Below are 27,448 nucleotides of genomic sequence, written 5' to 3'. Positions count from 1 at the left end.
TAATTTTCTATTATTTTGTTTATTAAGTCGGTTTTAACTTACACTGGCAAGAATGAAGCCCATTGAATTTCCAGAAGCAAATTAAGCGAAAATAGTACAAAGCCTTCCGTGGCTAAGGCAATCATATGAGGTAGAACCACATTCCAACTAAAAGGACTTTCATACGTATCTTGACCGAAAAGAGCGAATATTTCAGCTTGAATATGGTTTTGAGCCATTGATACTAAACCACCCATAAGACAGTATTGTGGTGCTAGTAAGGCAATGTTTTCGACTAGGTTTAACCAGTATCTTGTTCCCTGTTTAAGGTTTTAAATGGTTTAATATTAATTTTTGCTTTAAAAATACAAGTGTTTCTGACAGTTGAAATTATAAAGTCTTAACTTACACTTCCCAGGCTAAATAGTCCAAGTACTAACATGGACACCATGATACTGACTCCGACAAATACGTTTAGGCAATAGAGTACCATGAAGGCGATGCTAGCTTCGCTGAATAGTTTTTCTAGTAGATACATAAGCGGTGTTGTGGCCCAGCTGTTGATTTAATAAGAAATTGGATTTTTTTACAATGGTAACGTAAATTTCAAACCCATATAAATATAACTTACCCGAAAAGTAACAGTAATACGAAAATTCCTGGTAAATTAAGATTAGCCACGTACAACGGCAGTCCAAATATTAGTATAATTATTGTAGATATTGCAACGGCTATAACGACCAAAGTAAGATCCCATATAAAGGCCGAGAACCAATACAAAACTGGACCAACTCCAGCAACGTATTGAAGTCGTTTTTCTTCTTGAACACGCTCTTTAACGATGTAAACCACGAAACTTGTTGGGATAAATGCAAAACCCAAGAAAATAACCAAAGCCACTCCCAGCTCTGCCGCTTTGTTCAATCTGCAATAATTAGTTAATTAAATTTAAGTGGACCAATTAATAATGCCTGCTATTCATTACTGCTTCTCTAAAATTAAATATCTTCCTAGAGGGTTAAAGGAGTTCTTACATGGTAGATCTGCCCAACTGTTCAGTTGTAACTTGAAGAGGATGGTTGTAAACAGTGATACCGTAATCTGACGGGTCCATTCCTAATTCTTTCATATTGGCACGTAGCAATGCATTGTTTAGAGAGTTTGCGTATGAAGGGGTCGCGTGGAAACCACTGTTGTCGTACCATACTTTAGCCACACCCTTGCCATCTTTACGGTTCAAGAATGAGAAGCCACCATATCTAAATTTGAAATATTAATAATAAAAATTAAATACACGTTTTCTACTTCATCAACCCATTAAATAAAGTGGACCACGGTTTTCAGTTCGTAATGGGCTATTATTTAAGTACCTACTCGCCGTACTTGTGAAAAAATTCACAAATGTCGACATAACCCTGTAATACTCTCCAAAAATATGGTTCTGTCGTAGGACTTTTATCGGAATATAAGTAAAAAAATTAAATACACGTTTTCTCGTTCATTAACCCATTATATAAAGTCTGCCACAGTTTTCAGCTCGTTAGGGGCTTTTATTTGAGTAGCTACTTGGCATATTTGTGAAAAGGTTCACAAATGTCAACATAACCCTGTAAAACTCTCTAAAATATCAGCATTGATAATGCGAGACGAAATTAAAGAGAAAACAGCGCCATCTTAGTTTGAAACGGGAACAGAATGGATGCATAGCCTACTGTGATTTCCTTTTGTTACAGATAGAGATCACAGTAAGCCATGGTTTCTGTTTCCGGAAAATCCACCACCCCCTCTATGAGAAATACACCGCAACCAGACGCCCTCTACCCTTTTATTAAGATGCACACTCGTAACAAATATCCTTTGGAACCATATTTATTGAGAGTAATATAGGGTTGTTTGTACTCATTTTAAAGCTGTTGGCGGAGCGAATACTAGGGTACTTGATCAACTCACCGTCCTTCGGTGTTAGCTATGTATGTGTCCAACAAGTATCGGTTGATATCGTGACCGGTCAGATTAAATAAGTAGTCTCCTGTGTTGGTCGTAACAAATGGCAAATTCTTGTAGAACTCCTTTGAATTTTTGATCCTCAATGATTCGTGTTCGTCGAAACATAAACCACCTCCTTCGAGCAAAGCTGTTGTGTCGGGTAATTCAGTAACGTTGCGATTGCACCATAACCTTTCACTGAGAACAAAATGTAATATTAGATACGTATTTCAATCTTAAAAATAATAATTAATCGGCTTACTCTTTCGTCGCTGTCTTCATACACGCATTACTTAATCCAGGATGTGCCAGTAATCGCATTAATGTCTTCTCTATATCACTGCCTTTTTTACCGTCGAAACTGTGAAGAAATTAAAATTTATAACCTTATAGTGCGTAAGTACTAAGTATGGGTCTGCCGTAGGGGATTATAGTATCGGCTATGTCCATGCGAGACTACAGCGCCATCTTTCTTTAAAAGTTGATACTCCAAATCGGACAAAAGAGAGTCATGGCCTACTGTGATTTGCATCCTTTGGTTAGGGGAAAATATATAGGCGATGGTTTCTGTAAATAGTGACATCATTTCGCGGGAAATTCGCGCACCTCTAGCGGGAAAGTGGCTTACTAAAATGTCACTTTAAGTCTCTTAAGGGTAGCGATGGAATTAACAGTAGGCTGTGGTTTCTGTTTTCGTTAAAAATGTCACCAGGAGAGGCCCCATAGCTTTTTATAAAAGATGCGTGCTCTACCCATACTTATGGAGAATATGATAGGCTGTTAAAACATACCTATAGAAACTCATAGCGTTGGGTCCGTACATAGGTGGTGATAGTAAAATCGAAGGTTCTTTCGAACCCCTACCGGCTGGCTCAATTAATGAAAATCCCATAGCAATTGCGATGAAAGCGCATGGCAACAATATGCTGCAACAAATTGCCCTCCAATCATGTAGGAAATGATAGTAGCGTTTTAGTAGTAGAGCGTGGAATTGGTGCATTTTAAGTTTGTATCCCGTGATTGGTTGTTTGCAGCCAAAATCAAGTGCGGAACCAATGTAAGCACCATTGACGTAGGAGTAGTCCTTGGTCAAAGGCGTTTTCCCGTTGGACATAATCATTTTGTCGATAGGATCAGAGTTTGGTTTAATTATGGAGTTGCGTCTAATTGGAAGGGGTTCCGAATGTGATACTGGTAATGCTGTGTTGTCGTCCAAGCCACATAATGTCAAGAAGACCTAAGATTCGTTACAAAGCATGATTAGAAATACGTAACTATCTTTAAATCCTTTCATTTGAGCACAACATCATATATTTGTGACATATTCCCAAATTCATAAGTGGTCACACACAAACACATCGTAATATCATCGTGTTTGTACTCATTTGAAAGCTCTTGACAAGTTGAATTCAATGGTGCACATAATCGAATTCATCTTTTTAAAGGCTTTCATTTGAATACAACATGATATTATGCGATAATATTCACAACCTCATAAGTGGTCATAAACACATCGTAATACCATCGTGTTAGTACTCATTTGAAAGTTCTTGACAAGTTCGATTCAATGGTACACGTGGTTGGTTCTACGTTTCAACTTACCTCTTCGAGGGTTGTACTAGAAATACCGTAACTAATATATCCAAGTGACGTAATACTGGCATCCAATTCTTTAAATAGATTTCCAAATGAATAGACCTTCCCCTCAGAATCACGCTGAGGTAAACTGATCACGACTTCGGTGCCATTATCTTCCATTAACCGGGCTAGTGGTACATGCGCCTGGATAAAAGTTAGCACATTTTCTGATTCACTGGCATCCGATTCGGAAGAACACGAAGAGGATGCTCTTCCGGAATCACTTCCGGAATCGTGTTCGGTCTCGTTTTGCCTTGCCATGATTAACTGATAACCGCAACCAAACTTTGACTTCAGTAATAACGGTGACCCGTGACAGAGTAGTTTACCCTGTTGTGAAAAGTATGTTAGAAACTAACTCTTCAGTTCACAAGAACGTGACAATAAACCTACCCTGTGAACTATCGCCACTTTGTCACTGAGTATGTCAGCTTCGTCCATGTGATGCGTTGTAAGCAGGATAGTTCTACCATGTCGATATTTAACAATCAGATCCCAGATACTTCTACGTGCGACTGGGTCCACACTGCTGGTGGGTTCGTCCAAAATAATGACCTTTGATCCTCCAATGAATGCCAGGGCGACGCACAACCGACGTTGCATGCCACCAGATAGGTAACGCGTTTGCTCATGTTGCTTATGGTATAGACCCATGCTGTGCAACATTCTAAATAAGTTTAGGAAAATCGTAATTAGTAATGTTAAATGGAATTTATTTAAATTTATTTTAAACTCACTCATCAACGTCATCTTCAAGTTGTTTGCCCGATAGGACACCCTTTAATTGGGCGTAGAATTTCAAGTGTTCTCTGACGGTCATGCGCAGAAATAGTGTGTTGTATTGTGGGCAATAACCCAACATTTTTTGTACTTGAGTGAACTCGTAGGGTATGCATTTTCCATAGACGTAAACGGAGCCATGTGTTGGTGGTAATTGGCCAGTTAAGACATTGCTGAAATAACAGTACAAGTACAAGTTTAATTACAAGTACGGGATTCCATAGCTATTTAAATTATTTTCATAAGCCTATATTAATCTCGATAAATATAGGTCTGCCCTAAGGTTCTATTGTATTGGCATAGATAAAACTGAAGAGACTGCTAGGGTTAGAGATCACAGTAGTCTGTCATGGTTTCTGTTCCGGAAAATCTACCAACAGGGGACGCCTTCTACTACCTATGATATTTAATGCAAAATATCTTACATTGTTGTGGTTTTTCCTGCTCCGTTCTGTCCCAATAAGGTTGTAATGTGACCTTCCATGAAATCCAAGCTCAAGTTGGAAACCGCAACCCGTTCCATTGCTTTGCCTTGATTGTAAACAACCGATAATCCTCTAAGGGAAATTCCGACCTTGTGGTCCTCGGTATTGGCTAACTTCCGCTCTTCGTCAGACCCTTTCACGTCCTCTCCAAAGAAGTATCCAATATTTTTACCCGCATCGGGTAACTCAAAGTAATTGAAAGTTCTCTTGGATTTGCATAGACCCCAGTAACTTAGTGTTAGTGGAAAGTACCATGGTCGTTTTCTGGTTGAATTATCTGCATAACGTGAAGTACAAGTACTTAAAATTAATTGCAATGTCTTGAGTAATTGATATGTAAATTGTAATTGAACTTACGGGGCCAAACGTTGGATATGTACCACCCTAAGATAAAGTATAGAACTATATCTACTGCAACCATAATGACACTGTACACGAAGTTCATTTCGTCATCGTGAACTGATTGCCAGATATTGTCCCATTGAATGCCAACTCCATGGGTTTCGTAACGGTTTATGTGAAGACAACCATAGCAAAATGATGTGCACATCAGCAAACTCTGTTTGGTTAAGAATTGGAAAATATAATAATAGCCTAATACTATAATACTCTCCATAAGTATGGGCCTGACGTTGAATTTATAGAATCGAAATAAAATTTTTTATTTTCTTAATGAACTAGTTGAATTTTGGATTGAAAAATTGAGGCGGACATCACAGTAGTCGATGGTTACTGTTTACAGCAAATCTCTTTTATGATAGTTACGTGCACGTAGTAAGGATCCTTGCAACCCATACTTATGAAGTAAATGATAGGCTTAGTCGATGATTTCCATTGTACTTACCGTTACCAACTTTTGCCATAAGTTAAGCTGAGATTCCAACGACACAATTAGGACAAATGGTAAGAATGTGAGCAAGTAGATAATAATTCCCGTTAACGCCGCGATTGTCGCGGTCTTGAAGAAGGCGCTCATCAAGTAACTGTAAGTTAACGTTCTTTAGTTTTAGTTGCCGAGTTCTTTTCTTTGACTATAGCGTATCTGACTTACCAATACATGATAACAAGTAGCGCAAACTCAAAGATAAACAAGAATAATATTAACCCATCCGAATATGGGAATATACCACCGACTTTTAGTACAAATACGCAAAAACAGACGCCGATGGAAAGTATGACAAGTCCACAAACATACCAGGCTATCCAACCAACCCATTGTTTCAAGCCCATGACTAGTAGAACCTGTAATCAAATTTCTATGTGTTATATTGGAGTGTTTTGGGTTGTTGAAAGACAACTTCATTTTAATAATGAAGCTCTGTGGCCCAAAAAATAGTAAACGAAGCTAAGCTAATTCATCACCAATCGTTTAACCGATTTGTTTTCCCAGATATGTTAGTTCCTACATTACCTCTTCCAATTTCAATTCTTTTTCTATGACGTATTCTCTGATTAAAAAGGCTACTAAAAATAGCCAACATCCTGAAACGACAATTGGTAACATTCCCTTAAGGTAGACTCCAAACCGATCTTGATGATAACACGGGTACGGGAATTGTTGCAAATATGTTGTAGGTCGAATTTTGACTTGTCCTTTAGTTTGTACTTCAAGAATAGCGTTGTCTATCATTTCTTGGTACTGGAGGAAACCACGGAAGTAACGCATTTCGTCCAAAAAGTCGTCCCTCGGTCCTGGTTGCCAAAATCTGCAAGGATAATGGACTTTAAGCGTCATGCAGTGGAACTTTCAAAATTAATAAAAGGCCCATATATTTAAAACAACTATGGCCTCTTCGATGGAATTAATGGTAATCTTATTGCTTATTCAACCCCAGTTGAGAACTGTCAACTTACTGCATCTTTTTCCGTCTGGTTGTTGGTACATTGTCAATGTCCATCCTGATCTTGTACTTGATATGTTTTGGGAAGGTATTTGAATCAATGGCACGTTTCCTTCTGAAGGGAAGTTCATCAGGATCCTCATCGTCCAAGAAAATCAATCCAGCGATGAATTCCCGTTTCATGCTCAACCTCTGAGCCACGAATTCAACCTCTTCCTCGGTATCATAACCGTGGAATCGGTTCAGTTCAAAGCACTGCGACATATTGCCGACGAGTTGCATCAAATCTAACAAGCCACTGACGTTTTTCAGTTGGTCGTTAATGGAGGATATGTCAAAGTGGTCTAAAATATGCATGGCATCATCGCCCACTACTTGTTTGAGTATGGGTTGAACCGCTGGTGTTCCGAGTAACTCCTATTTGAAAATTGGTTTTAGATTGGATTGATTTTAATATACTACGATGCGTACCTTCATTTTGTCCAGTAAGTCACTTCGAGTTTGCAAGTAATGCAAACCAGAGATGCCTTCACCCCATGCCTGCAAGGCTGTTATGAACCCTGAGAAATCTTCGAAGGTTTTGTTGACTTGTTTGAATACTTCTTCGGTAACTTTGTTCTTAGGGGCGTATAGAATTTTGCCACGTAATATTGGTTTCAAGAAACCCCATAAAATGGGGCCACCACTCATGCGCAGTACTTGCTCGTAACCCGTACGACAGAATTGACCTGTAGTGATAGAGTAATTTTTATATTAAGTGTGCCTTGTTTTATTAAAATATGCCGTCTTACTTGGAAGATCTTCGATTTCTTGGTTATCCAATGTTGGTTCTTTGTTGGATATTTGCAACAGTTCCAATTCCTGGTTCAAAGCTTTCAATGTCTTACCGCATAGAAGTTTACCGAATGCAGTTAAAGCAGCCGGAGCTGTAGTGAAACAAATATGATGTTAGACGCAAACCTTTTGCTAACCAGTTGCAGGAAAACATAGAAGCGATACAGGAAATTCTGTGGTTTTGCGATGGTATTTGGAGACGTGGTACGTACAGGTTCTCTGTGACGCTTCTAATTTTACCCTGGTCACTTGCGTGTACTTACTTCCCAACAACTTAATGCCCTCTGTACTGATATTTAATTTCTTGAACTCGTTCTGTAATGTTGGATCCAAGGCACTCGTTACAACTCCAGTGTATTTTCGCAACTTAGGCATAACAGTTGGTGTTGATTTCAGTGCATTGAATGCTTGTAATGCTTCGGACCATGTTAGATTCACTTTTCCCAATACACCGTTGATTCCAACCTCCACAAACTACGAGATTTTATCGTTTTTAATATAACTAATTGTACCTTCATTAATTACCGCATGATAATTACATTTTCAATGATCTTGGAGAAAGCTAACTGGTTCAGTAATTGCGATGAAACTTTTAGTGCTTGTCCACTGGATAATGAACACAAAGCGTGTGTAATGTTTTCGGCAGTTACATCGGGGGAATTGATTTTCAATAGTTGCTTAAGTTCATCTGGATTGCACATGATGTTTTGGACGTTTTCAACAAGGTTTTTGCTGCTTAACACCTGCATATTTTATAAACCAAGGTGTGAAATAAGTTTATAAACATTAGGCGTAAATTAATAAAGTTACTCGTCACACCTTGGTTAAGTCGATTTGACCATCGAGTACTTCAGACACGGCACTCTCGTGCAAGTCCAGTTCTTCACGCAAGAAATCACCAACTTTAATGGTTCCAGAATCACCAAATAAGTCTTGTAGTCGATCTGTGGATTTTAAAATATTTTATTTGTACGTTGTCCTCGTAATCGAAGGTCCCAACCAGGCTCCTTTGTCGTATTTTAGTGGGAGCCCTGGTAAGTACTTACATTGGACATTGAATAAGTTAAGTCCTTGTAGGGATTTCAAACTTCTCATTCCTTGAAGAACCATTGTCAAGTCTTCGGCTATACGACTACCCTCAATGACTGGTTCAATTTTCTCCACAAGTCCTTGCAAGCTGTTTGTGTTTATGAGTAATTCAGGTTAGACGTAGTAGATTTTGATATTGTTAAGTTGAAGTTTTACCTGGTTAGAAGTTTATCGACGGTATTTTCGCGTAGTATTTGAACCACCGATGTCAGTAACTCGGAAGTGATTCCAGTTGAAAATTTGTTAAGTAGTTTCCCTCCAACGGAAGCCAAATCCAGGAAATGGTTCATAATGGATTGGATATTGTTAACTAGTTGTTCAAGCCAGTCGCCTTTAAGTAGTTCTTGGTGTTGCAGTCTTGGTATCTGCGCGGACATAAGTTATATTAATTTCAGAATATATCTAACTTGAATTGCATGTTTTACATACCTCTCTAATTATCCTAGCCGAGTCTAAAGCGTCCAAAATGGTGACAATACCACCCTTTTTGCACAAGGCGTTTATGATAATGGCTCTCTTTGCAATGCTAAGTGACGGTATCCTCATAACGGGTCTGAAGTTATGTTTATCGCAAATGGTTTTCGAAACCGCATCCTTTGAGAAATTCTTTCTGGCAAGCTAATTACAACCATTAAGTAAATGATTATGAATGACTATTAAATACATTTAAATGGAATTAACGCTACTAGGTCTGTACTTGCAAGTACAATACGTACCCAATTCAAGTTAAGTGACGCGTTCAATAGGGCTTTAACCGTATCTTCAGTCATATTCATTTGTGGACTTTTGAGCATTTGTTCGAATCCACGTATGTTCCATATTAAATCCGATAATGTGTGAAATACTGGTAATTGACTAGCTATGAAATCTGATATGGATGCCCAAACTTCGTTAAGAGCTGATAAATCCTGGGTTGGTCTTATATTGAATTCCTCCAATAGGGATGTGATGTTCCTCATGAAGTTTCCGTAACTGTAAAGAATTAATTATATCATGAATTCATCAAACCATTAGCACTCAGAAATCAAACAATAAAACGTACTCATGGAGATTATTAACCAATGTTGCGTTGTGGAAAATTTCCACGCATTCCTGCATTTCTTTATATCGTTTCGGAATATTCAAAGCCCTTGTAATGCTACTAACTAAATCCATGCTATCGGCAAATACTCCCATTGGGGTGATGCATTTTAGTGTGTTGTCGTATCTTTTCGTGATTAGTTGCTGCGCCTAAAATTGACGTAGATAAACGTTGGTTGAACTTGCGGGAATTGCGCTTCATTTTAGAAACTTCAGTACTTACCAATCTTGCTAGTTTCTTGAACTCGAAGTTCTTGGACGCCCAATGGTACAAACGAGCCAAACCCCAAGTTGGAAGTTCACATAACATGGCTTCTGGTTCTGTAAGGTCAAAATTATGTAGTACATTAGTGTTTAATGGCTTTGGTGTGGTTATATCACTAGTTTGATAAGTTCTTCATGTAGTTGGTCACCTCAAACACTTAATTCTATACTAAAATTGCAAGAACCTCAACCCTTTGTTCTGTCCATAAACATGATTATACTAAAGCCTATAGAGTTAGTATGGTGCATTACAGTACCTGGCACGTTTGATACTATAGTATGCGCTAATGTACTGGCGGTTATAACAGAGAGCGAGATATTGTCGTGTAGGCACCATAAATCGTTTCTGAAATTTACAAATTAGAAAATTAGTAACATTTCTTGACACGAAACTTGTAGGCAAACTTACTGGGCTTTGAAGAGAGTCGGCACCGCTTCCCATATGGCAAAAGGAATGGGCTTTAACAGTTGACCTTCCAATCTGTACAAACCACCTGGAGCTTTGACGAATTTACTAATCAAATTCTGTATCATGGGTATCAAGTCATCAACGTTGCTTTTGTGCAGCCAAAATTTAATATTTGTTTGAGTTTGAGGCGTTGAAGCAAAGACTAGTCTAGCCACAGCCGTCAATGAGTGTTTGATGTAGGAACCTGTTGTGTCCATCTTATAAAAGTGTTTCATTTCACTCATCCAAGCTGTTGATGGAAATCGGCAGAATAGCTGAACCAGTTCATCGACTTCTGGCGGGCCTTCTTTGGTGTTGACGCTTTTGCAAGTTGCCTCTAAGTCGTCCTTATTTGTTTCGTAAAACCTGGACATGACCTCGACGGCGTGTAAGACTTGTCGGCTACTTAGGGAGGTGAGGGATTCTTGTTGGGAACCCAAAACACGCTTGAAGAATTCACCCAAGTTGGTTCCGTTACTTATGATGGCGTAAATGTCCTTGTTGGTGTCTAAGGGAGGTTTCGATGTCAATTTAGTGTTAAATATTGCATTTAACAGGTTATTGGGTCTGGTTTAAGTACCCACTCGAGTTTGGAAAGTTGCAGTCTTGGAAAGTATATGTTTGGCATGTGAAAAACGGATTTTCTAAGGAGTTTTTGATACATTCCAAGCTTGCAACTTCCAAACGTTTTAAAATATGTACCGGATAGTAAAAAGTAGTTTGTAGCGTCTAATATGGCTCTGAAGAATCCCATACCGGTTTGCCATTCTTCGGAATACTTTCCAAATTTGTCGACGAATTTCAGAACGTTTACGAGAGCGTCAGTGACTCTGTGGTTATAAGGATTAAATTATAAATTGTCTTAGTTTATTTTTTTGGGATCAAATCACGACTCACTTGTAAGCATTTAAGATGTTGCTGGCTCTTAACACATTCTGCACGTAACGATCCAATTTGAAATTATCAACCAAATGCCAATCTCCGGCCTCCATATCCAGAGCGACGTTGACTGCCAATTGCATCATTTGGAAGTAACCATCGAAGACATCTGACCATTGCAATCCATTTTGCGAATCAGTTTGACCCATCATTTTATTGAAATCGATACGTTGGGTTAGGCGTTTAATTAGCACTCGTCCCTTTTCTGAACACAGTAGTTTCTGCATTTCTTCTATGGTCAGACTGGATTGTCCATGGACACTAGCCCACGAGGACATTGGTCCTGCGCAAAATGTCTCAACGGGATCCTCGAATAAGAAGTCCAGGATCTTATCGGCAGCCATATGCATGTCCATGATGCTGTCTATGACCATATTCTCAGAGTCCAGGTATTGACGAATGTAGAAACTAGCTTCAATTTGACTTTTGACCAGAGTTCGAAAGGTCAAGGGGGCTGTGTATGTTTAAACTATATTAACTTCTGAACGGCTCCTTAAGATACTTATAAGTCGCTGTTGTCAACTCCATCCATGGGTTCCACTTACCAGTTTTAGATAACAATCTTTTAGTGACGGTTGGCTTCAAGTTGTTTATAACGAATGAAAAGTAATGAAGTACTTTCCGACCTTCACTTGACTTCAGGAGGATGTTTTGATACTTTTGAAGTAACTTAGGAATTGATCTACGAATTAAGGACAAAACATTTATTGGAACGGATGTAATTATACTCGGACAACCATGATAATGATCATACCTTTGTTCCACATTGCTCTGGTACGTCACCAACTTCTGGAAATGCGACGATATTTTCCTCAGGTGGGAGAAATTAGCATCTCCAAGTACAACTTTCACCAAATCTTCGTAACCCAGTACTTCCAGTATGGAATGATATATCTCTTGCCACTCCACCGGCCGCTGAGTCAAACCACGTCTGCTTGACAATATGAGTAGTTTGCCAACGTTGGATCCCACTTGGGACGCGAACTGTTCGCTACTCATGTCGCAAAAGGTTTCTTGAATGGCTTCTTTGTTGCGTCTAACTGGTAAGTTACGGAATTGTACCGATACCACGTCGCAGAATCGTCGGAAAGTGTTATGGTATATGACGTAAGTCATAACTTCGGGTTCTAAAGCAAGTTTGGACATTTCGACGTATTTCTCTTCTAGTTTGGATAGCTCGTCGTGTTTGCTAATTGCGCTCATAAGGTTTACGAAACTGTCACCAAATAGTTCAAATGGGTTAGCCAATGGCGAGTGACTCTGTAACAAGGAAATTAGGCTATAAGTACGAAGGTTTTAATAAACACTTATCTGATTTTACTTACCAATGTCCTCATTGAGGATATGTCAACCAAGGCTCGAATTTCAGTCCATACTTTAGAAAGATTAAATGAGCACACTGAACTTTGTATCCTAGCCCAGTCACGACTATTAAAGGCTGGGCTGTACAGGTAATCGGATAATGATGTATTGCATAAATAATGCAACGCTTCAACTCCCAGTTGGCGACTGTTATGAGTTAGTTTTTCAACCCTTTGTGGTAGTAATGCCGTCCACATTAAGGTTGGTAGGATGTCCGGTGATTGATGGATTATTGTTTCAAAGACTCCACGTGTTGTAGGCGAATCCGGTAAGGCTCCAGCCAAGACTTCTTCAATTGTGACTGAATAATAAATATTAAGTAATTAGCTGATGTTTCGGACTATAAGGTTTCAAAAACGTACCTGTTCTGTTCAAGGCTTTGATGCCATCCGCAAGTGTGTTAATAATGGGACTAAATGTGTTAAGAACAGGTACTATCCCGGTCACGTTAAGAAGGTATGCTCCAATTCCCTTCAATGAACTTGGGAATCTAATGAAACATGAATGGTAAACTTCCATGGAAATCAAGTTAACTTAAGTACAACTTACAGTTTAAGTCGGTTTGTAGTTCCTTCACTCTCCAAACTACCCTTAATCCTTTGCAAGAAGTCCGTATAATCATCCTCACTTTTAATCCATTGGTTCAAAGTCCGTTCACCAGCAATGCCCTTGACCAACTCCTTAAACCCAGTTATATTAATAGCTGACCGATAAAACGTCGGGAAATCAAAGTTCTGTCCTTTGGATGATTCCTCGATGACATTGAGAATCGTCTGTACTTGGTTAAATCCTTCCTTGGACAAACCCTCTTGTCCAGTTACGCACACCATCTCGAATAGATCCGGGTGAATACCAAACTCTGTTGTTAAACTACTGTTCCTTCTGCAACTGGTCGCTAAACCTAGCGTGCTTCTAACGTCATGGGTTATTGCGTTTAAAGTTAAGTACACCGGGACTGCTGTATCAAATTTTGTTGATTCGTGAGCTTTCCAGTTGAGAAGAGCGTTAGGGTGACTCCAAGTAGTAGCAGACATGCTGGGGTCATCCGTGGCGTATTTCACTGTGATTCTTTTAAGGAATTCGACCAATTTTGTGACGTCTTTGCTCAGCATATTCCAGTTTAGGGCTCGAGGTGGAGTGGTTTGGCGTAAGATTGGAATGTTTATGATGGTTAGTTGTTTAGCTTCTTGAAGGAGGGTGTTGTAGCTAATGTTGCATAACATGTGTTGAAGGCTTTCCCAGTCTTCGTCTTTTAGACGAGGGTTGTAAAAATATTCCCGGATTGAGTTACGACACACTGATGGTTTCACGTGACCATGGCGGGAGGTCAGTAGTGGCAAGATCTATGGAACATGAAAGTTTTAGTCTTAGGCTTATACTAATCCTCTCAAGTACAATAAGGAAAAATGCTTCAGTTTAAAATGTCACCATATTATATAAATTGCAAGCTTACCCTTGTTGGCGCCATCATGGACCACATTGTAGTTTCGATTAAAGTTGGTAAGTTGGGTAACCATGTCTTTAAAATCTGCCTCATGTAAGGCGATTTTGGGAAAGCCATCTCGAGAGGTATTGACTTGGGAGCTTCACATAAAAACATATTTTAAAATTTCTTCTCTAAGTATTTAAAACTTCATTGATAAACTTACAATTGGCTGTAAGCGGCTCAATGTACTTGTTAAAAGACCGGACAGACTCGTGGAAGAATTGGAAGCTAACCCAAGCACTTGGATATTCCTCAAACATAATGCCTACAACACTCAACCATTCTGGAAAACTGTTAAAGTACAGTTCGGTTAGTAATGACAATTCCTTTCCCAAATGTACAAAATATATACCTTCTGATTGTAAAATTTTTAAAAGACTGATCAACGTTTTCCGCAAACGTTTTAAAGATATTATGCCATCTTGTTGCGTTCCTCCATGGCAGACTAAACTTAGTTAGTGGTTCAGTTTCAGCTCCTTTCAAATACCTCAAGGCAATTACATTAGTAAAATTATCGTACAAGTCCTTCAAATTTTGAGCAACATGGTCGACGGTAATCATAGACATTGGCATGTCCTCTGTCTTCAACTGGCAGTAAACTGCCGGGTTCATTTCAATCAACGCCGCGGTGTAGTTTGTCTTGCAGACCAAAGTTTGCAAACTTTTAAGCGACTCTAATTCATCGGCGTTGTTGACCACAAAGTACTTGCTCCACTTATCACCTTCCACTGTACAGAACTGACTCTTCTTCTGTTTAATTACTACAAAGTCCTCCATGATGTTCTGTAACAAGTCCGGCTTTTGTATTGTGTTAAGGGCGACTTGGACAAAGTCCACGCTGTCATTCAACATCTTTACGAAGCCCATGAAGTTGTTACGGTCTCCGTCACGAATCATTTCTATGTAGTTCCACTTAATCCCTCCTCTAACTTTGTGCAATGTGCAACTAACGCTGGAGAGGATGTCGTTTAAGGATTTTACCATGACGCCCTGATCCCCAAGCGCCGTCATGATTTTGCCAGCGACTGGTTTTACCCAAGCACCGGTGTCTTTCATATCCAAGTCGTAGTACTTGTAGAATCGTTCAACAACCGGTATCCAATTGGATAATTGCAGTAAAGTACTTGTTCTACGTAGAAATGTTGAATCCTGGGCTCCCTCATTGACAAGTATGTCCAAAACTCGGCCTAAGTTGGTTAAAAAGTGGCGGGGTTTTGCGTGTGGAGTAAAATGCGTCTCAAGTTGACGTTGCTGAGCAAATGAAAATAAAATGGCAAGATTATGTTAGTTAATGGACCCATCTAGAACCTTGTGCTTTGATGGTAGTTAAAGGTTCGATTAAAATTACCATTTTTATAGTCGCATTCGTGAACCATTTGTTGTTACATAGTATGTCTCGCCCATCTTCGAAGTGTTTGCGGTCCGTCACGTGGGGTGGTGTTAATAAGTACGCGTTAACGGGATGATTGCAGACGATCTCCTTGACTGTTTGGTTTAAACGGAGGAACTGCGAAAACTGTTTTAGCCGAAATAAGAAGGAATGTATGTGAATAACGATACTTGAGTCGTATCCCTTTTACCCTCTTTGTCAAAATGAGGTTGGCCCTAATCCCGCGCACCAATCAGGGGGAAAGACTTAATGACGTTGGAGATAGGAGGAATTATAACCACCAAGATGTAGTAGAGCCTTGGGCGGGATTTAAAGACCAACATTTTTTTGACAGTTTAGTCAACTCTCTTTTATCACTTACTTTTCTGCTATCCAAGGCTAAAGTATACATAACAGCTTCAACACCATCTTTCAAATACTGTTCGGCCCATTTTAGCAGATTGGAAACTTCACTTTCCATAGGTACCAGTTCCTTCAGCGTCATGTTCTTGTTTTCTGTAAAATACAAAATAAATTCATTATTGACCTTCAAATGACCTGATGACGAGTAACAATACCTTTAACTTTAATCAATCCATTGGCGAATCTGTCTAAAAAGATGGTTCCTTTGTCCAACTCGTGGGACAAATTAAATTTGGCGTTCTTAATGAAAGCGTCTAGAAAATGCACCAGTGGTTGCAGAGCAATTGTAAACCTGTATTTGATAGTTTCGTTTTTAATACCAGTGGTTATGTACTAATATGTTCAATAAGGACATACCTTTGACTTGAAGATGATTTCAATAGTTTTAATGATGAATTGGCAAATGCTTCCCATACTGATGACTTCATTATCGTTTGTTCCCCACCCCATATGAATTTGGGAGGAGTTTCAACTACTTCCTTGATGATGGATGTCACGTGACTACCCTTATCAAAGAAACTAAGGAGACGTACTGGTACAGAACTTGGGTTGGCACGGTACCATGATTTGCTCTGCGTAATTGTTCAGTTTAATTTCAATTCGCTAAATAAGTTACTTAATAAATGAGCTTTAACTTACAACTCGTTCGATGAAGCCAGAGAAAGCGCTACCCCTCCATAATTGGTGGAAGACATCTTGCCAGTTGTCTTTGTTGAGTTCGCACAAAATGATGAAAAATGTTTCTCCCAGTGATTTACGTTCGTCACCGAATTGCATTACTTGTTCAAATGCTCCGTAACTTGAGCAAATCGTGTTTAGATGATTGTCTTCTATTATGTCTTCGATCTAAGTTAAGGGTATAATCCAGTTTCAGTTGCTGGACTTATTTTGAAGAGCATGTTTTAATGCAAAGTAATTAAGTACTTACAACATCAGAGAATGCGGGATTCAACAAAGACTTTATGAAGACTTCAGTCAAGTATGGAAAGTTCATAAATAGCTCCCATAAATCTCGAAGTAAACTTGTGTTCAACAGATCGTACATGCTTAATTCAGACCCTTTTTTATAAAAGAAAACCAAATATGAATTACCATAGCAATCAAAGTTAGGAAGAAACGTTCGACTTACTTTGTAACTTGACCAAGTATTTTGTGATTTCATCCAACATTTCATTACCAGTCCAAAATGCGAACTTTGACGACACTACCAGGTTACCAAATACATCAGGAGCCCTTTTACTGTTCCATTTTAGCGTAGCGAAAGTGGGCTTGCGGACGTAACTTGTATTGTCCAGTAATTGAAGCAAGGTATCGGCCAATGCGAACATGAATCTATTTTGTTTGATTTGTTAGTATTGTCGTGATTTGTAATTTCATTTAATTTTACGAGGACTTACTTTCTGTCGCCATAGCTTCCGTTTATGGTATCATATTGTTGTTTCGATTCGTTGATTGCTGATTTAACATCGGTTAGATTAAATTTTTTAACATCCGGGAAAATGGTTCCGTTGAATTTGGATAGTTTGACCACGTTATTTTGCATATCAATTAAGTTGCCTTCAACGTCTTCCCAAACTAAGTTTAATTCTTCGCCAATACTGACATTATGAATCTGAAATAATTTAAAAGCGATGTTTTAAAACTGCCGCAAATGAAATGTGACTCATTCGACTGACTTGCCACCTAGAAGTCATCATTTATTTCATAAATATGTTAAGAAATACAACTCACCGCTGATAACATTAGTCCAATATCAGGATTCCCTAATGTTTCTTGCGCTAAAGTTTGACTGGATCTACATAGCAATTTTTCCAAATTCTGCACATGCGTTTTGTTTTTAAAATCGATGAATTCCGTAATGGAACCTTTGACGCAAGGAATCTTTGACAAGTATTCTCTAGCCATCCCCATTCTTCTCAAAGTCGGCATTGGATCCGAAATTATTCGAACAGTGATTCGAATTAAGTCAGGTAGAATGGCAGCGAAGTCGTGTACGATTTGAGTCAAAGTTGGTAAATTGAAACCAATGTGTTTCGAACGGAGACTGTTGTCTTTGATGACTTCAACCAATTGACGGTTGACTAGAGTTAACATTTTGTGAAGGGCGAAGAAAAGGGCTTTGAAATCGTTGATGTATTTGAAACGGGCGTACGCTAACCAATCAGAGAATTGTTTTAAACTACTGACTATTACGTTGGTTCTGAAATGATATTACGTGCGAGATGGTTTCAGTTTTAATCTTTCACGTTTATTATTATTTGCTACTCACTTTCCCTTAGTGCTTTGTTTTCCCCAAACTTCATTACTGAAACTTTCAAAGGCAGTTTCCAATCTTTTCCAATTGTAAGAGTCAACAAAGTTATCTTCTTCCAAATTAGTCCTGGCAATTTTCACAATCTTTTCTACTTTTTTCATGACCACGGACCAGTCTAAGTCCTTTGCATTTGTGTAATTATTCTTCACAGCGTCGTCAATCTAAGTAAATATTGAAAGTTGACAACAATATTTTTAATTTGTCTCTCTTGGACAAAGACCATACGATGGACTAATATCATAGGGTTATGTAATTGTATTTAGAGTGACACATGCAGTTACGTAAAATTTCATTTCATCTTACCAGGAGATGTGTGCGTCCCAAAAAGTCACAAGTAAAGATTTGCAATGACAATGTGTCCACACCACCAGGTACTAAGAACGAGTTCATAAATAGTTCTGGGTCACAAGCCACATCAGGCCAGGCGCTCAGATTCAACATTAATGGCCACTGAAATATTGTATGTTATTTGTTTGTGCTTTAGTATACTATAATCATAAGTTTATAAGATATGTTCCATAAGTATGTCACTACTTATACTTCGTAGTGCTAGAGACTTAATGAGAGCTAGTTCGAGAACGACTACACTCAGTTTTGCAGTCCATTTTCCTGGTTAGTCTGAACTTACTAAGCCTTTGACAGCGCCTCACCAGGCGTCGCTTTACCTCGAATCTATGACCTACGTCACTTCATGACAAACTCCAGTTTGTAACCAGTGACAAACTTATGGAAAATATGAACTTATGCTATAAAGAAAGCAAGTACTTACGCGTTCAGAGTCTGATAAGGTCAATAAGACACTTTCAGCCAAGAATGGCCAAAATACGTCAAGTCCTTTATCTTGGCTCATACTCATTTCTTAATTGAGAAATCGCATTAATTAACTATTTAATTGTACTTAAATATTTAAATGAAGTAGTACATACCAGTTAATGCTTGATCTAGTGTAATGTTCAGCAAGTTGTAAACCACCGCGTGACCGGTTCTCATTTTTTCCCAGTATCTAGTCTGTTCCATAATGTCCATGATCGAATCAATGATATTTCCAACTTTAACTCTAAAATGCAATGTTCGTTTGATGGTTTAATTAAATCATGGCCGATGAAATTTACACAAAAGCGGTTATGATTTCTTACCCATCAAAACCGTTAGTGCTTAAAGTTACAATTACAGAATCAAACAAGTTCTGAACCAACAATAAATACTCCATTTTGAAGCCTTTAAAATCATCACCAAGATCTTTTACTAGACCCAAAATGTCAGCTGTGTTGTTAACCAATAAAACTTCGCTTTCCTATTGTGATATAAAAATTAGACCAGGATCACTTAAACCATGGGCAAATAGATATAACAGAGAGTGTGCAAGTACATGAGTCGTCTATTGTCAACGATAAATATTACTGCTCCCAGCTGCATACTATGGGACAACACGCGTATGAATACTAGCGCGAGTATGCAGACAAACTGAATTACATCATGAAATTTATAATCACCAATAATCAAAGTCCGAACTATTTTCGTCGGATAAAGAGGAACGATAAAGTAATATCAAAGTAGTGCTTTGAATGTTCGACCAATCAAGCTAGAGAGAAAGAAATCCAGATTTGGTACACGTCGTTAACATCATACTGGGTACTACTAAAGGCTTTCATCCACACCAGTGCATAGCTCACTCTCGGTTATTTCAATTGCCAATTTATCCCAAAAACTTACAACTTCTGTGTGGTCACTACCCCATAACTGATTGACCCCAACACTTGTCCCATTCAAGAATAATATGCAGACGGAGTCCTGGAAACTTTGTAATTCATCCCAAGACTTTGGTGTTCTACCATAGTCAAATAGCTGAACGATGCCAGGTTTTTCGCAGAATGTTTTGTACGGTTTTTTATGAACGATTTTCAAGTATGATTCCATTTCCGGTTTTAATCTAGATTCAAGTATTAATTCCACAATGGCAGGGTGAAAGACGGTCGTTAAATGTTCCTTGATTCGTTCGGTATCTTTGAAAAACGTTCTCAGTTTGGGATTGGGTTCTGAAAATTAAAGCGAAACTTCGATTTTGGTCCTTTGTCCAACAATTGCACCTTCTTGGTAATATTAGGAATACATATAACTGGTACATAAAAAATTTAAAGTACCTGGTAGGGCTTGCAATCCTTTACGAACAAGGGCAGATATCGTTGTAATGTACTTCAATAATGACTGAATTTTCTTGCCATTCTTATACCCCTCAAAAAATGGAGAGATATCTGCAGTAATGTCACCAATTCTGAATTTTGTTAAAAATGTGAGTTAAAATTAGTCGTAATCACTCAATAATCTTCACCATAACCCAATGAACTTACAGTCCCAAGTTCACATCTCCGACTTTTAATGGTTCAACCAACGACTTCAGCCTTGGCAACCACTTAGTCGCGTTGCTAGCTTTGGAGTTACTGAAAACCACTGATGGTAAACTGAAAATCGTGTCTATCATGGTACCAATGTCTTCCAGCATTCGACCAACGTCAGGTCTACCAAATTGACTCATCAAGTCTGATATCTGATGTAATATATAATGTCAAAATGGGATAATAGAAGAAGGATGACACTCTGTATCCTCTTAATACTTTAGTTATGTAACATGACTCTTCCCAGGCTCACGACCCTTTTTGTTTGCTTTCCCCCTCAGATGGGTATCGCACCGTGCTAGTGTGAATTCTATAAGTGTTTGGTATTTACTAAATCCTCAGCAATCAATTAACCAACAAACCTTGATTGTCTTGACGTGGGACAAAAATTTACAAGCGCATGCACCTTGGCAAATAGTTAAGCTCTAATAGAGTAATGATGAGGGAACTATTTATCGCGTATGTGATTCGGTTTAGTAACATTGCTCCAAATGTTGGGAAGAATCATGTTACAATTACCCCGCCTTATGGCACACTTCTCTCGAAGAGAAGTATTAACTGATACATCAATTACTTACCATTTTAATTACTTTCCCACTGTCCACTTCATTCTGTACCTTATCGACTAGTTTGGACAGTCCAGGCCCGTCCAAGGCGCACAGAACATTGGACACTTCTTTAATTGACCTATTGTCCTTTAGAACTAAGTAACTTTTCAGGATGGTAGGGTCGCATACCATCGACGAAAGATTAAAAGGCGTGCCAACAATTTGCAATAACTATTAATTAAATAATTGTTTATGTTAAGTTATTTGGTTAATATTATGACCATTTGTGATGTATACCTTATGAATGCTTATATTGGCTTGCGTCAATGCTTCCGCTACTGCGGGGGAGTTGATTTTGGCATCGTTTTGAAGGACATCTTTGATGACACCGGGGTCTTTTAGAAAGCGGTGCAGAGGTAGACCTTTTTCTGTCAGATTGAAAAAGTTTTAGTGTGTAATTTTAAATTTAATTTGGTTTAAAGATGATTTACCTAGGATTTGTTGTATTGAGGGTATGGCTAATGTATCTATTACCGCCCTCATAAGGTTGACCCCTTTAGGTAAGGCTTTGACCAGAGATATGATGTCATGGTCGGACATCAAAGGTGATACTTGCTGTACCAGCTCGTCCACCCTTGTCACAAAAATTAAAGTTTTATGAGTTCAGGTTGGGTTTATAATGATGGTATCAGGAATTAATATATTTAAAAGAAGCAGGAATGAATAACCCCCTTTTTTCTTTAATTCCAACCCTTACCTATAGATGTCAGTAATTTGCGAAATACCGCCGTAAATTACCGATTAATATCATACCGTAATTTTACGATGGTAATTTGCGAAATACCGCCGTAAATTACCGATTAATATCATACCGTAATTTTACGATGGTAATTTACCAAATTCCGCCATAAATTACCGATTAATATTATACCTTAAGTTTTTGATGGTAATTTACCGATTAATATCATACCGTAAGTTTTTGATGGTAATTTACCGATTAATATCATACCGTAAGTTTTTGATGGTAATTTACCGATTAATATCATACCGTAATTTTACGATGGTAATTTACGAAATTCCGCCATAAATTACCGATTAATATTATACCGTAAGTTTTTGATGGTAATTTACCGATTTATATAATACCGTAAGTTTTTGATGGTAATTTACCGATTTATATAATACCGTAAGTTTTTGATGGTAATTTACCGATTTATATAATACCCTAATTTTATGATGGTAATTTACCGATTTATATAATACCGTAAGTTTTTGATGGTAATTTACCGATTTATATAATACCCTAATTTTATGATGGTAATTTACCGATTTATATAATACCGTAATTTTATGATGGTAATTTACCATATCCCGCCATAAATTGCCGATTTATATCATGTCGTAATTTTATGATCGTAATTTACCAAATTCCGCCGTAAATTACCGATTTATATCATACCGTAATTTTATGATTGTAATTTACCAAATGCCGCCGTAAATTACCGATTTATATGATACCATAATTTTATGATGGTAATTTACCAAATGCCGCCGTAAATTACCGATTTATATGATACCCTAATTTTATGATGGTTATTTACCAAATTCCGCCGTAAATTACCGATTTAAATCATGTCGTAATTTTATTATCGTAATTTACCAAATGCCGCCGTAAATTACCGATTTATATCATACCATAATTTTATTATGATTATTTATATTTTTGGCTGAGCTCCCCGTCAGGCTAAATTTGAAACTTTACCGTAATTAATCCCTAAACCATAAAGTTAAATGAACTCACTTTGAGCCCTTATATGATGGTATTTCTTCGTAAAACGACGCATTGTTGCAATCGTTATCTATATTGCAAATCAGTGATTGTAAAAAGGGGATACCTCCAGCACTCGGTAATGCCCTGGCATTGTAGTAACCTAAAATTCAAAATAAGAATTATTTCGATTAGAGAGAAAAAAACTGTCCAAAATTACTTAACCGTAACCAATCTCTAATAATATAGTAAAGTTAACACTATAGACGGACGGACGGTATGATCTACCCCATTAAATTTAATTATTGCTATTCGTGTTTCGGTAATATAGGCCTTACACTTCCTTTAAATTTAAAGGGATTGTAGCACATAAAACCTAACATGATAAAATTGTTAATGTTATTAATCCAACTCGGTTTATAGCAGACGTCATTTTAATTTTTACTGAACTACCACGCCATCTGGTATAAATTAAAGGGGATGTTGTTTGGGAAATCAATTTTGAGTCGAAAATATTTTATGACATCAGGGATAGATTTCATTTTAGAAGTAGAAATGGAGAACGGTTGGTATTTACTTCAGTCCGACTCATAGCCCACCCAGTATAGAGCCCCTCCCTCCAACACATAAAGAAAAGTTTAATTTATCTTATTGGATCATTTTTAAACTACGTTTTGATGACGTTGCTGACGGGGACGGCGAAATATACGTAATTCCTTTTTACCTCTGTCACTATGACCCGCCTCTTCTTTCATACCCCTCCGTCCCGTGGAAGGGGGTCCGGGACTTTGACGCGCGGCCACATTACCCTGTTCTCCATTCCTACTTCTAAAATTAAATCTATCCCTGGTGCTACTATCCCTTTTTCAAAAATATCTACAATTGGTAGAATTCTACTCCAATGTCTGCTTGTAATTATCGCCGTTAACGTTCACTGCCAAGGCCAAAGTCGTGGTTTATTAAGCGTATCTTTTAAGGCCAGCCTAACCCATTAGCTCCATTAATAGAATATGAAAGAATTTTCAAAGAATTCCGAAATTAAAAGAAATAGTAACTTCCTTTTTAAATTAACCTAAATTGCCAGATCTTATTGCAGAGCTCAGTTTATTTTCCTGTTAAAATCGGTTTCATATTCTGACAATTGTGATTGATTTAAAATATTCTCTGGTACATTAACTTAAGGTTTTCACATGACACGTGTTTTGGGAAATATAGACAAAAAATGTAAGCGGATGAAAATACTTTTGCATTTGAAAATAGGGCTAAAATGTCAAGTAAAAGTAAGGGAATTTGAATGGTCTGGTATTGGTCAAGGAATTTTGATAAATTAGATCTATTTGTCGAGAACTTTTGATAAATTAGATCTATTTGTCGAGAAATTATGATAAATTAGATCTATTTGTGGAGAAATTTTGATAAATTAGATCTATTTGTCGAGAAATTATGATAAATTAGATCTATTTGTCGAGAAATTTTGATAAATTAGATCTATTTGTCGAGAAATTATGATAAATTAGATCTATTTGTGGAGAAATTTTGATAAATTAGATCTATTTGTCGAGAAATTTTGATAAATTAGATCTATTTGTCGAGAAATTTTTGATATTTTAGCCCTATTCGTCAAGGAATTTTGATATTTTAGCCCTATTCGTCGAGAAATTTTGATATTTTAGCCCTATTCGTCAAGGAATTTTGATATTTTAGCCCTATTCGTCAAGAGATTTGATAAATTTGGAATAATAGTCAGGGAATTTTGCCTGTTTCGTAAGTAAAATGAAATGGTCAAGCAGAATTTTGTAATTTTTCAAATTAGACCAAAACGTTCTGAAAATTTTAAATTAAGACCTTAAATTGGTCTAAAAACCTGACTTCAGTTAATTGTGCTGAATCGTTAAAGAAATTTAATCCTGTTTCACAACTTTATGTTTATCTACATCGAATTACACTCAAATCATCTCGCGGAGTCGTGGTTAACCAAGCCTAACCGTTTAATTATAGGCTTACCTATTTTTAAAAATCGGTGCCACAAAATTATTCTTTAAATAATTTTAAATACAGTACAGAATGAATGAATACTTACACGTTTCTTGCCTTGTGGGAGGGACGACTAGCCTGAGGGCCAGTACCATTAATATAACAGCCACGGGCCATAGTATCTCAAGGGCTAGGATCGCCTGCAAACAGAAAAGATAAAATCCATTCATTACAATATAACAATTAAATTTCATCTCGAAAAAGTTATAAGCTTAATCTAATTATAGTTTTTTTTCAACCTTTTGAATAGCAGGATTCAGGGTTCATATAAACCTGGAAGTTTCAGGGAAATAAATTATTGCCCAAAAATTCAGTCAAAACTCAGGGTTTACAATTTTTAGTAAAACTCAGGTAAATTTATAATCTTTGGTAAAATTCAGGGAAAACTCATGGAAATTTATAATCTTTGGTAAAATTCAGGGAAAACTCATGGAAATTTATGATTTTTAGTAGAATTCAGATAAAACTCATGGCAATTTATAATCTTTGGTAAAATTCAGGGAAAACTCATGGAAATTTATAATTTTTAGTAGAATTCAGATAAAACTCATGGCAATTTATAATTTTTAGTAGAATTCAGATAAAACTCATGGCAATTTATAATCTTTGGTAATATTCAGGGAAAACTCATGGAAATTATAATTTTTAGTAGCATTCAGATAAAACTCATGGCAATTTATAATTTTTTGTAGAATTTAGGTAAAATTCATGGACATCTGAATTATTTAGTGAAATTCAGGGAAAACTCCTGGAAATTTAAACTTTTTTCGTAAAATTCAGGGAAAACTCATGAAAATTTAAATTTTTAGTAACATTCAGGGAAAAATTATGGAAATTTAAATTTTTTAGTAACATTCAGGGAAAAATTATGGAAATTTAAATTTTTTAGTAAAATTCAGGGAAAACTCATGGAAATTTATAATTTTTAGTAAAATTCAGGTAAAGAAAATCATACTTAAACACGGTTATATTTTTCAAGTTTACGGAGAGAGATTTTAACGAAGATGGTGTAACAGTCTCTTTAATCGTGTCTATTACAATACTATAGGCCCCTACGGTAGACCCATACTTATGGAGAGTATTAAATGATTATGGTAATATCGATTAAATTTGTAATGCCTCGTTAACAATCGTTTACTTCTATCCTTGGACTTTGGATTGAACCAAATTATAAACACTTTTAAATTAAACGCTGCCTCAGTTTCACGCATGATAAAATTATCTGAAAAACTCCAAATTGAATGCTTAGATTTCCTATAATTTTCAAATCAAATCTTCCTGTTAATAACGGTATTTTATATATTTTGAATGTTGCTTGCCTCTTTTTGAAATTTAAATAATTTTTCTTTTAAAATAGATAAAAATAAATCCTCTTTCAATGTGTTTATAAATAAACCTTGAATGATATCGGGTTAATATTGAACTTCCTGAAAGAGTATAATTCACCCTGAATTTAAAATGAATACTTAAATGTATACTGAAAAAGCTACTTGAAAAGCCTTTTTGAAAGGGTATACAATAATTAAATGGGTTTGAAGGTAAACTACTGATTTTTCTTTATTTTTGACAAATTTTTAATTTGACGTTCCTACGGACCAACGACAAATAAAATAAGGATGTAAATAAGTAGAATAATATTTAAAGAAGATGAGTAAACCGTTAATTGTTTCGAAGTGTTATTGTATAATAGACCCTTTTGACGCAATAAAGGGGGTAGGCAACCCTCTGTATCGGGACATACAAGAGGGTTCGTTCCTTGCTGTCTCATGTCCCAAAAAGCCTACTGCGCAGGCGCCACCTCAAAATTAGATAGAAGGCAGTGTTTCACCCCATCATCTTTCTCTTAGCTACACCGAAGTCTAAACGTCTTTTAAATTAATGCAAAACTAAACTAGTCACTGCAATTTATGAATCAATATTTGATTTAAAAAAAATGTATTTGTAGACAAAAACGTCTACAAAAGTAAAAAATAAGTGGAAAAAATTAATTGGCTGAAGTAACAGATATTAAAATTCGGTTACATATCAAATATGTATAAGGCCATTTGTTTGAAAATATTACTTATCTTAGGTTATAACTAGAAGTGATTTCTAGTTTATTAGGGAGAAGGTTTAAATTCGCCACATTTCAAGCTTTATCTCTAGTCCAAACGTAGGTCCGGAGTTAATCCCCGCCGCCTCTAAATTACAACCAGCCAGCATCTCATTGGTTCTTGAAAACTCACGTTAGCGCGACGCGAATGATGAAAATTGCTTGTATTTTCCGACTGAGGAGAGGCTGCGAAATGGCCCGGCCTCCTTTTACGTCCCCCCTTGTATTTTGAAAGGGGGACTGGGACTATGGCGCGCGAATACTTAGGCATCTTAATACCTTCTCCCTAGTAAACT

The 27,448-nt window shown here is 37.2% G+C and overlaps 1 protein-coding gene across 1 annotated transcript in view; it reads right to left on the bottom strand.

The window, feature by feature from the left end:
• Positions 1-27,448, bottom strand: part of LOC149618654 (uncharacterized) — a 57,425-nt gene that overhangs the window by 2,842 nt on the left and 27,135 nt on the right. Inside the window, exons 3-63 of the mRNA XM_089855462.1 lie at positions 25,107-25,200; positions 23,060-23,189; positions 21,750-21,892; positions 21,556-21,686; positions 21,289-21,489; positions 20,666-20,862; positions 20,459-20,589; positions 20,031-20,353; positions 19,454-19,611; positions 19,244-19,374; positions 19,087-19,175; positions 18,621-18,767; positions 18,273-18,478; positions 17,735-18,203; positions 17,401-17,615; positions 17,133-17,335; positions 16,932-17,062; positions 16,643-16,849; positions 16,361-16,575; positions 16,159-16,295; positions 15,963-16,096; positions 15,560-15,727; positions 14,564-15,462; positions 14,375-14,502; positions 14,179-14,309; positions 13,275-14,068; positions 13,088-13,215; positions 12,689-13,026; positions 12,118-12,623; positions 11,909-12,045; positions 11,322-11,817; positions 11,127-11,254; positions 10,386-10,932; positions 10,234-10,322; positions 9,936-10,033; positions 9,675-9,862; positions 9,349-9,604; positions 9,062-9,250; positions 8,789-8,997; positions 8,590-8,720; positions 8,363-8,487; positions 8,083-8,286; positions 7,807-8,017; positions 7,501-7,635; positions 7,181-7,437; positions 6,723-7,126; positions 6,280-6,574; positions 5,920-6,110; positions 5,713-5,851; positions 5,226-5,427; positions 4,809-5,145; positions 4,341-4,556; positions 3,997-4,270; positions 3,568-3,933; positions 2,757-3,202; positions 2,228-2,326; positions 1,930-2,163; positions 1,014-1,238; positions 611-904; positions 389-536; positions 43-299 (exon numbers count right to left, since the gene is read on the bottom strand). Of these exons, the coding sequence (XP_089711588.1) occupies positions 43-299; positions 389-536; positions 611-904; positions 1,014-1,238; positions 1,930-2,163; positions 2,228-2,326; positions 2,757-3,202; positions 3,568-3,933; positions 3,997-4,270; positions 4,341-4,556; positions 4,809-5,145; positions 5,226-5,427; positions 5,713-5,851; positions 5,920-6,110; positions 6,280-6,574; positions 6,723-7,126; positions 7,181-7,437; positions 7,501-7,635; positions 7,807-8,017; positions 8,083-8,286; positions 8,363-8,487; positions 8,590-8,720; positions 8,789-8,997; positions 9,062-9,250; positions 9,349-9,604; positions 9,675-9,862; positions 9,936-10,033; positions 10,234-10,322; positions 10,386-10,932; positions 11,127-11,254; positions 11,322-11,817; positions 11,909-12,045; positions 12,118-12,623; positions 12,689-13,026; positions 13,088-13,215; positions 13,275-14,068; positions 14,179-14,309; positions 14,375-14,502; positions 14,564-15,462; positions 15,560-15,727; positions 15,963-16,096; positions 16,159-16,295; positions 16,361-16,575; positions 16,643-16,849; positions 16,932-17,062; positions 17,133-17,335; positions 17,401-17,615; positions 17,735-18,203; positions 18,273-18,478; positions 18,621-18,767; positions 19,087-19,175; positions 19,244-19,374; positions 19,454-19,611; positions 20,031-20,353; positions 20,459-20,589; positions 20,666-20,862; positions 21,289-21,489; positions 21,556-21,686; positions 21,750-21,892; positions 23,060-23,189; positions 25,107-25,200 (14,411 nt within the window). The remainder of the gene's footprint in view (positions 1-42; positions 300-388; positions 537-610; positions 905-1,013; positions 1,239-1,929; positions 2,164-2,227; positions 2,327-2,756; positions 3,203-3,567; positions 3,934-3,996; positions 4,271-4,340; positions 4,557-4,808; positions 5,146-5,225; positions 5,428-5,712; positions 5,852-5,919; positions 6,111-6,279; positions 6,575-6,722; positions 7,127-7,180; positions 7,438-7,500; positions 7,636-7,806; positions 8,018-8,082; positions 8,287-8,362; positions 8,488-8,589; positions 8,721-8,788; positions 8,998-9,061; positions 9,251-9,348; positions 9,605-9,674; positions 9,863-9,935; positions 10,034-10,233; positions 10,323-10,385; positions 10,933-11,126; positions 11,255-11,321; positions 11,818-11,908; positions 12,046-12,117; positions 12,624-12,688; positions 13,027-13,087; positions 13,216-13,274; positions 14,069-14,178; positions 14,310-14,374; positions 14,503-14,563; positions 15,463-15,559; positions 15,728-15,962; positions 16,097-16,158; positions 16,296-16,360; positions 16,576-16,642; positions 16,850-16,931; positions 17,063-17,132; positions 17,336-17,400; positions 17,616-17,734; positions 18,204-18,272; positions 18,479-18,620; positions 18,768-19,086; positions 19,176-19,243; positions 19,375-19,453; positions 19,612-20,030; positions 20,354-20,458; positions 20,590-20,665; positions 20,863-21,288; positions 21,490-21,555; positions 21,687-21,749; positions 21,893-23,059; positions 23,190-25,106; positions 25,201-27,448) is intronic.

The sequence above is a fragment of the Phalangium opilio genome, unplaced genomic scaffold, assembly GCF_054372755.1.
Source record: "Phalangium opilio isolate 3A_F unplaced genomic scaffold, DU_Popi_V2 ptg000209l_1, whole genome shotgun sequence".
Taxonomy (NCBI): domain Eukaryota; kingdom Metazoa; phylum Arthropoda; class Arachnida; order Opiliones; family Phalangiidae; genus Phalangium; species Phalangium opilio.
Note: the sequence above shows the minus strand (reverse complement) of the source record. Positions and strands in the feature narration are given on the sequence as shown.